This window comes from Lupinus angustifolius, chromosome LG06 (genome assembly GCF_001865875.1).
Source record: "Lupinus angustifolius cultivar Tanjil chromosome LG06, LupAngTanjil_v1.0, whole genome shotgun sequence".
In the NCBI taxonomy this organism is placed as follows: Eukaryota; Viridiplantae; Streptophyta; class Magnoliopsida; order Fabales; family Fabaceae; genus Lupinus; species Lupinus angustifolius.
Window position 1 is genome coordinate 19546838 of NC_032014.1, and position 10159 is coordinate 19556996.

The following is a 10159-nucleotide window of genomic DNA, read 5'->3' on the forward strand; positions in this document are numbered from 1 at the left end:
TAAAGTGGTTCCAATGTATATTAAGGTGACCATTATTGGAGACTTTTGGAGGTTTGAAATGAAAAAAATTCTTGAAGTTTCACATCGCTTAAAGGAGGAAGACCGAAAGACTTTATAAGCTTTAAATGTCAACCTTGGGGTGTGCTCCAAGGGTACAATGAGTTTTGTGGGTGAGTGAAGACTCACACAAATAAAGTCCATCCACACACATGTGCACCACCACCACCTCCACCGTTCGACCGACTCGGTTCGGGCTAGGGCTTGGACCCAACATTCTTTTTAAATAAAATTATTTTTATTTTATTTCTTTGGGTTTGGACGTGTGGCTGACCAAGTCAACACATGTGTGGCATTTGTGTGACTAGGTCAGTACAAAGTTAGAGAGTGTGGGAGAGAATCAGTCGTGGTGGAGGAGAATCCGGGTTGGACTCCTAACAGTAGGATGATCTGGCCATTTGGGACTTACCACCTTTTTAGGTCATCAGATGAAGGTGTCGTTGGAGCCTCGGGTTATAAATAGAGGCATCTTCCTTTCATTATTCTTTGTCCCAAGTTAAGTACGTTTTTACTCAACTTTGTCTTTCTCCCTCAAACTCTTAGCCGACGCATTTCTAGCAAACTTCTCTCTATTTCTTTCTATGACACTAAGAATTGACACATGCTGCCAAATTGTGAGAATTTCGAGAACTGACATTGGTAGTCAGATTGTGTGAAAATGATTGGCACAAGTAGACATATTGTGGGTATTTCGAGAATTGACATTGATAGTCATATTATGAGTGTGTTCGAGATCAATTCTTACATTGTAGTAAGAAATCGAATAACATATAACTGAACTGTTTTATTGTGAGAATGATGTGGTTGATAGTCTTCTTGCACAATTTAAACAATACCACAAAACATCTTAAAAAGAACGACCTGGATCGTAACTTTGCCAGTAAATATTACTTCATGTCATTTATAATTATTGCGAGCTACGGTAACAACATATGTCATATAAGAGGGGACAAATATCATCTACATAACTGACATCCCACTTCAAGGATTATCTTATATGACAACCTTTTTATAATTCAACTAAACACAACATTTAATTGTATCAATCATATAACTCCTCATGTTGGAACTGAAATGACTTCGGGTCAAAGAAGCACATACATCATTGTTACTCAGAGTCTCTAGTTATACTCATATAATTTTCTACCTAACATTCCAATGATGTGCCAACCTTAATATCATTACTCATAATGTATGCGTATGTGAACACTTAATATTATAGATCGCAAAATTATTCATAAATTACAATCCATCCAAATTAAATTCATCCATATTCATTCATTAGAGTTAATGAATTGAAATGGATATTATTGATAATAGATGGATTCAAATTCATCATTATATCCAATGAATATCTATTTGAATGAATATCCAATCCATCCAAAAAAACCAAAATTCAAAAATGGTTTTATTTGCTTTGCAATTTCATTTAATACAGAAAACTAAATTCAAACAAATTCATTCATGATTCTCACTTTTATTTTATTAAATTGATGTCAATTATATTAAATGTGTATGTAGTTAATATTAAACTTTTATTCTTAAATACATAATATATATATAAGTATGAGAAAAAAATGTATGCACTAATAATGCATAACTTTTATACATTATCACTGTATCATCCACCATTTATATTTAATATTTAATCATAATTAATTCTTAAAAAAAATCAAATGAATTGTGGATAATGTAGTGATTATGTGTAAATTTTTATACTCATAGTGCATAGATATTACACTCTATAAGTATTTGTAAAAACATTTACACCTAGAACCTTAAACATCACATGCACGTAGAATATTGAAAAAGATAATTTTCAATAAAACTACAAAAATCAATTTTTTAAAAAATTGTTTTTTAAAAGTGTTTTATAAATAATTTTATAAGTGTTTCTATAAAAGGTGGTTTTAAAAAATATTTAGTTGAGATAGTAATTTTTGTAATAGTGATTTTCTTCAATAATATTTTTAGTTCTAATAATAAAAATCAAATGGATTGGATATTCATCCATCCAAATCCATGAAAATGGAGTCATAGATGAATTGAATGAATTGGATAACTTAAAATATAGTTTAAATTGATATATATGAATTGATGAATGACTTTCCATCCATCCATCAGCATCCAAATCCAAATTCATCAATTTGCCACCCCTGCTTAATATCACATATACATGACCACTACATTGATCATTAGTCTAGGAGATACTTGTCTCTTTGAATTATAATTATCTCTAAGTATAATACTTAGGGATGACAATAGGATGAAACGGACATGAATAGTGATTTCTCGTACCCATACCCGCACTATTTATAGGTATCCACACGGGTAACCGTTATTTGTGGATATCCACAATGTTCCAATATATATTTATATATTTTATAATAATCAATACATATAAAATAATTATTACATTTATGTACATGTTAAATTTATCATATATTTCAATTACTAAAATTCATTATAAAATAATACAAAGTTAGATAATATATAATTATAAAATAATAATAATAATGTAATATATATAAATTATTTAATTAAAAATAAAATTTATAAATAAGCAGGTACCCATAGAGCGAGTATCATGATAACTGCTCTCACCCATAAGTTATTTTTACAGGTACCTGTTACGAGTATTTTAGCAGGTATCTATTGAGTAGATATTTTAATCATATAATAATATTATGAATATTTAAGGACATTTTGTAATAGTATTACTCAAAAGGATCTCATCATCAGGTCATTCCACTTGAAATCCTGCACTATCGAATCAATTATTCAGGGACTTCATAGTATTAATATGAGGGAGAAAAAACATAGATAATGTATGAGTTTTTTACACTATTATTATATTATCTACTATTAATTCTTAGTTATCATTGACCTTTTAAATAAATGTATTATAAAAGAATGATAAATAATATATTGACTATATATCTATAAATTTTTATACTATCAGTGCACATATATTAAACTCTTAATATAAATACAATAAAGTATGCCTTACATATTAACCATTAAAATTGAGTGTAATATGTATATTATGTAAATGTAAAAAATTATACATAATTAATATATCATTTACTATTCATTTAAGTTACTTTTTTAAAGAATCAATAATAATTAAATATAAATTATGTAAGAGACAATGTCAATATATACACATTTTTCTAATGTTTTGCCTACATGGAATATACCAATAGCACATTGCCACGAGAATTGGCAAGAATACAGAGGAACGTCTTAATAAGTGGATCAATATAGCGACTAGTGGAGAGGGCTATGGTGGTGATTGACGTGGTGGTTAGGGATGATAACGGGCACGGGCGGGTACAGGTAGTAGCTATCTGCTACCCGTTTTAAAATAGGAGAACATTACTCATCCATGTCTGTACCCGTATGGGTACTTGTGTGCAGGTATTCGTGGATATTTCTACAACGGGTACCTACGTGTTTCCCATATTATAAATGAATTTTTAATTTTTTCATTCTATTATGTTTTAAATGAGATGAAACTTAATTATTTTTTGTACCTTTTGATTGAATATTGGACAAAAATGCTAAATTTATGGTGTTTTCTATTTGTGTGATTTTTTGTTTTAATTTCGTTAACAAAAAATATAGATTTTCTTTGTAAAATATGTATTTCAACACATGTAATAATATTTGTAGGTGTTTCACCACCAAAGTCAATAAAATATGTAAGTAAAGTAAAAGGAAAAAATATACATAATATAATAATATAATGAAAGTTAGAATAATATATTTTTTATTTTAATTAAAAATAATATAATAATCATATAAATAATGGGTATCCGCAACAACGGTATTATAATACCCATACCTGCCCGTATATACGACAGATATTTTTAAAAATCCGTTTATAATACATGTGGGTATCCGTTTGTGACCTATACCCGTACGAGTTTTACCTATAGGTACCCACATGTACGGATTTTTTTGCTATCCCTACTGGTGGTGGGTTTGTTTCAGTGGCTGTAGAGTTACAGAAGTAGAAAAGGGGAATAGAGTTTCAGTGATCCCGTAATTCTTTAGCTGTTATATTGAAAATACAACGAATTTTGTGTAGCAACTTGAATGAGTTCTTAATAAGGACCATTATATTTTAATAGAGAAAGGTCCTAAACAATTAATACAATAAAAAAATAACTAAAAAAGGTAGAGAGAAAATTGAGGAATGAGTGAAATAATAATATAATGGTGGTTATTTCATGGAGCATACATATAAGAAACTTAAGAGTCACATATATAGAGTAAAATATTAGTTCCTTTACTTAAAATATATATTATATTAATGGGATTCAATTGGAATGAGATTACTTGTCTCTAATGATGTATCAATTCCATATTATCAAATGAATAAAAGAATTTTTTAAAAACAAATATAATAAAACATAGCATTTTGATTGACTCAATACATGAAATGATTCCATGCTTCATATTTATAATCTATTTCCATCCAAATGAGAAACTTGAATGGGTTGCTAGTATATGAATGCTCTTAGTAGCTTGGAACTGAGATATTTAACTATTAATTTTAGAGTATAATATATGATATCAGTATAAAGATTTATATAGAATTAGTATATCATTTACTATTCATTTGTGTTATTTTTTAAAAGTCAACGATGATTAAAAATATATAATAGATGATAAACTGACAGTGTATAAAACTATTAGTTTATCCATTTCTTTCTTTCTTTTCTTATCCTTCAATTTCTTTGGAGGACACCGCCTATCTTCTCTTACCATTACAATGCAAAGTAGAGTATGGAACTTGGTTTCCCACTCTAGAAGCACCATATACCAAATTATCTTACACTTGGATAATGAATTTGTCTGTTCCCCACCATAAGTTTTCATTTGCAAAGTGAGCTTCCAAATTTTGTCTTGTCTTTTCAAGGGAGCACATCTGCTGTCCCACAAAGAGTGTCATTCCATGTGCCACAACTTATGATTGGTTGAAAAAATATATTTAAATTAAAATTTTAATAATTAATTATTTTTCTGACCAATCACAATTAGTGGCACATGAAGTGGTACACTATTGTGGGACAGCAGATGTCCACCCGTCTTTCAAGGGAGAAGAAATCGATATCATCAAAAATGTCAAATAAACCAACAAGCATCATCTTTATTAACGGAAAACAAGTGCATATTTCTCAATTTATTTTTCATGATAAAAGTGTAATTTTATTATAATAAAATAGACAAATATGTCATTGAAAATTACATTTCCCTATTTTCTGAAGCATTTATCTCTTTATTAACATAGATGATCCTAACTCCAAATAAACACTCGTTTCTAGTTCACAATTTTAGGTAAATCGATTAGGATTTATTTAGTTTTTCTATCTCATAATTTAAAGAGCTCTATCATTGGGGTGGGGGTTAAGGATATATGTAAGGCAAAAGAGATTATGGTTTTTCCTCTTCAAATTTATGTAACAAATCTATGAAATGACACCATTTGACTGTCTTTATACTTGTAAAAAAAGGTTTTTCAAATTTTGTGGAGGGAAATGTTAATTGTTATGTGGTGCACTTAACTAATGGTTGCAATGAAATGAAACAATTTGACATTTGTTTAGAACTCTACTTATTATTTAACTTCTTAAACTTGATTCATGTATTAAAGGAGATGAACTTTAGCTAAAAATTGACTTCATTAAATAAATGAGTTAAGTTTAAACCAAAGTATAGTTTATATTGTTTGGTTCATGAGTCAACTTAATAATATTATATTAAATTGAGTTTTTTTTTAAATATGTAGGCAAGCTTTTCTTACAAAAACTACAATCATAGAAGTTTAATATATGCAACTACTTACATTATGAAAAATGCAACTACTTCTACTATGTTGTGGTTATTACTAATAAGATATAATGGATCTATTGAAATATCGTCTTTTAATAATTGTATCATAGTATACTTTTGAAATGAATAAATTATCTTAGTATATGAGCTAAACTAATTTGAGTTAACGAACTAAATCGAATCGTTCATAAAATTTAATCTATATGAATTGGAGTTAAAAAATAGTTTATACTGAATTTAATTGAGTTTAGAATTGAACAATTCGTTATTGAATTGAGATGAGGTGAGTTAGGTTCAACTTGCTTTTACCCCTACATTTAACATGTTACATATTCAATAAGGACATCTTAGACATTTAAATATCACATGCTTTGAGTGTTTAATGTTCCATTTATCCTATTTTAATTATGATTTCAATCTTCCACGCCTTTTTTCTTCATATTATATGTCACTCCTGGAAATCAAGAAACATAAATTAGATTTTCTACTTTATTTGTTGCATTAAATATGATGTTATAATGACGAGTATAAGTTGTTAAGAATATTTGAGTCAAAATATCCTTTTTATGTTTTAGAAACTTAAATATATTTATATTTTATTTTTCAACCATTTTCTTATTATTACTTCTTTTTCCACCCTAATTCATAAGTACCACTTATTTCTCCATTTTAATTTAATATTTTTTTCAATATAAATTAAATGAGATTATTTTAATCAAATTAAATAGCTTTTTTGCATCACCGAGTGATTTTTTAAACTATTTCTATAACTTTAAGGACTAAAGGATATGTAAAAGAAGCCGTAATACTTTCAATAATTATATTAATTTGTAGTACAACCATACTATTTTTTTTTTTGTAATATCAATGTATTTCCTCATCATTTTGGATAAGAAATTAGTCTATTTTGAGGTTCGTAATTGTTCTTCCCAATAAGTGTCATTTCGAGGAGTTGAACCATCAACCTTAAGGATCTAATGTAATATTACACCACTAGATCAATATCATATTACTACAATAATATCACAATTAAAATGAGGGCACTGATATATGAAAATTTAGAGAAACTAAAATGATACTCATCTGGTCTTAACTATAAGCATAAAAACAACAATGTTTTTTAGTCTCAAACCAAAACAAATTTAATTATATTTGTGGTTCCAATATTTTTTTAGTTAAAATTATTGTCTATATATCACATAATCCATATGAGAAATTAATTAAATTTCTTTACAAAATTTGGGAGCTAAATAACAATAGAGTTCAAGAAAAGAAGAAAAAAACATAACAATTATTACCGCTGACGTGGAGGTTGGTGGACTTTACAAAAGACCAAGGAGAAGAACTGGGTTCCGGTCCAAAACCCGAACCGGACCAAAATGATTTCAAACATAAAAACAAAGCCGACGAATCTCGACCCATAAACAAAGACACAGAAACAGATTAACAGAACCACTTCCATTTTCTTCTCAAAACCGCTAGTAGGTCCCACCAATGGACGCAACCGCCACCGCAACCGCCGCTGCCACAGATTCCGCCGCCACCGACGACCAATCCCCGTCGGCAGCAATAACGCGGTGGAAATTCGAGGTCTCGAGGCAGTACCAACACCTTCTGGATAAAACGACGCCGTTCGTTCTGTACCGTTGGATCGGGTTCTTTGTAATAGCGTTGATCTACGTTGTCCGAGTTTACTTCGTGGAAGGATTCTACGTCGTTTCGTACGGACTCGGAATCTATATCCTGAACCTTCTGATCGGGTTTTTGTCCCCTCAGGTGGATCCAGAAGTTCTAGAACTTTCTGAGGGTCCCACACTTCCAACGCGAGGTTCTGATGAGTTTCGCCCCTTCGTTCGTCGCCTCCCTGAGTTTAAATTCTGGTATTGATCTCAATATCTCCGTTTTTTCATTGATTGAATTTCTTAATTGATTGTTTTATAGTTCTAGGGTTTGTTAATTGGATGGTTCAAATTGAGAATTGAGAATGGTTTTGTACTATTGTTGGTGAATCGTGGATGTGATTAGAATTGAATTGTGTGGTGAGTTAGGTGTTGGTTGAATTTATGTGTTTTGTGTAATTTAAGGGTTTGCTTGTTTGAGGTGGAAAATTGAAACTTTAGCATGATCTAATGAATGCATACATTTGGGTAATTTGATTCGATGGAGAGATAAACCGGTGGCTCTTTCTGTTGTGCAAGAGGTAGGAAATGATGGTGTTTCAGATGAAGCTGAATCTATGAAACCCGAATGCTTCGCAATAGTCATTATTATTCATAATTTTTCTACCTTTACTTTTGAATTTGGGAAAAAACTCGTTCTTTTTGTACTTTTCAATTTGTAAATCATTATTGATGGAAATGCCACAACAATTAGATAAATTTTAATAATGCTAACATTTAAAACATTATTTATCTCTTTCCGTTAAAGATTTGTTTTTGAGAATGGGAGTGACAATTATGTGTTGTGCTCATGGTGCAGAAGTTTCTCATAGTTTCAACTTTCAACCATATAGTCATCCAAAGAGAGATTTTGAGAATGGAGGAAATGTAATAGAAGCAATTCAATTTCCTTATATTTAGCATATTAGCTTCATAGGAAATCAATCTGCATAATGTGGAAAAGACTAGTTGTGTGATTTAAATATCATGCTCTGTTTGAATTGTTATTTATCAAGTTATTAATGTGAAGGAGATTTCAATCATGTGTGAAACCAAGAGGATAAGCATTTGAAATGAGCAAATAGATTTAATTTGTGCCAGTTCTATACTGACCAAAATCTAGATTTTCATTCACACATGTTATGAGCTGTTTAACGTTCCCACAGTACAAAATACTGAAAATATCATGACATTATATTGTTAAAATGATGGGCTCTGCATAGAGATCTTAATAGACAGAATCTCTTCATAGTTCTTATGCTTGACTGCTTGTTGTTGATATATACTTCTGCTTGCTTTGCTACTTTGAAATTACTAATTAGAGGGTTTGTCAATATTATATTCGCTTCAGTACATGAAGGAATTGTCAAATATTTGGGTATTGATTGACATGCAAATGTTGCTTCTATTGATGCTGCTTAATTTTCCTATGTGGACAGGTACTCAATCACGAAGGCATTTTGCATTGCATTTGTGATGACTTTCTTTACTGCATTTGATGTTCCAGTGTTCTGGCCAATACTCCTCTTCTACTGGGTGGTCCTATTCACACTTACTATGAGGAGACAGATATCTCACATGATCAAATACAAATATGTACCATTTTCATTTGGAAAACAGGTAAGTTTAGTTTTTCTTCATTTGAAATTGATGTCATATATGTGTATGGGTATTGGTCCATCAAATCCCATTTTTAACATGCCAACATCATCAATGCTAATGATAAGACTTTGATTTTGTTTATCTCACTTTTAGCGTTATAATGGAAAGAGAGCGGCAGAAAGCACAAGCCTTTCCGAGGACTAAAATTTTCAGGTTAATTGAACTTTATTTGCTTCATTTAAGTCACAAATCCACATGTGGCGTGACATCATTTGCAGTATATTTTAACAGTTGGAGCAATCTGAGGATGTTGTGGTGGCTGACAAAGGTTGCTTTGAAGTCTCTTGTTGGCAATTGGATGTTCAATTCCCATTTGAGCAATTGTTTAGACATCTTGGATGTTTTTAGGACCTAGTAAAAGATTTAACTTTGGGGAGATGTTGGGGTTTCTGATGGTTCGTTCTTAACCTGAAACCCTTTTCTGTTATTTTCTGTTTCTATATAGGTGATCAAATGAATCTTATTGCTGAATTCTTAGTCAAATAACGAGAACTTTAAGTAGCTTGTGTAGAATGAAATCAATGAATCCCCTTCTTTATTTGCAATGCGGACACACTGAACTATCATTTAAGTGTATGTGTTTTCTTTTTTGTCAAATCCCTCCTTCATAGGAAGTTTTCTAGATATTAGCCTAAACTCCAGACAATACGATTTTTCTCTTTATTTTAGGTATTAACAATGTAACCTAATTGCTTTTCTTTGACTGAGCTCAAATTTTCCAATTATCCTTCATAAAAATGTGAAGATTTCCTTTTTAATTTGATGAAAAGGATACTTGGATCATTGGAGTTTTCTTTTGCAATTGGGTCCGTTTGTGGGGAACATTTTCATAGTTCATACCCCCTCATGAAAGGAGAGGCATGATGCATCTCATTGCTATAAGGTCCTCAAAGCTCTTGCTATTGCATTTTGGTTTCATTCTTTCACTCCCCACCCACCAT

At 30.4% G+C, this 10159-nt stretch overlaps 1 protein-coding gene across 3 annotated transcripts; it reads left to right on the top strand.

Annotated features, from left to right (window-relative positions):
* LOC109350119 (protein RER1A-like) lies at nucleotides 7285-9766 on the top strand. Of its 3 annotated transcripts, none has more exons than XM_019591262.1 (4): nucleotides 7285-7778; nucleotides 8996-9176; nucleotides 9312-9371; nucleotides 9437-9766. In XM_019591262.1, the coding sequence occupies exons 1-3, from the start codon at nucleotides 7393-7395 to the stop codon at nucleotides 9360-9362; spliced, it is 618 nt and encodes a 205-aa protein (XP_019446807.1). In that variant the 5' UTR covers nucleotides 7285-7392; the 3' UTR covers nucleotides 9363-9371; nucleotides 9437-9766. The 3 variants fall into 3 exon arrangements, with proteins under 3 accessions (XP_019446807.1, XP_019446806.1, XP_019446804.1); XM_019591261.1 differs by having other exon boundaries at nucleotides 7287-7778; nucleotides 9450-9766; XM_019591259.1 differs by having other exon boundaries at nucleotides 7287-7778; nucleotides 9312-9766.

What these genes read in the sequence shown, in the direction of transcription:
- LOC109350119 (XM_019591262.1), top strand. Translation starts at nt 7,393, where the DNA reads ATGGACGCAACCGCCACCGCAACCGCCGCTGCCACAGATTCCGCCGCC. An exon ending in CTCCCTGAGTTTAAATTCTG is followed by an intron (nt 7,779 to 8,995) that starts GTATTGATCTCA and finishes CTATGTGGACAG; the next exon opens with GTACTCAATCACGAAGGCAT. An exon ending in CATTTTCATTTGGAAAACAG is followed by an intron (nt 9,177 to 9,311) that starts GTAAGTTTAGTT and finishes TCTCACTTTTAG; the next exon opens with CGTTATAATGGAAAGAGAGC.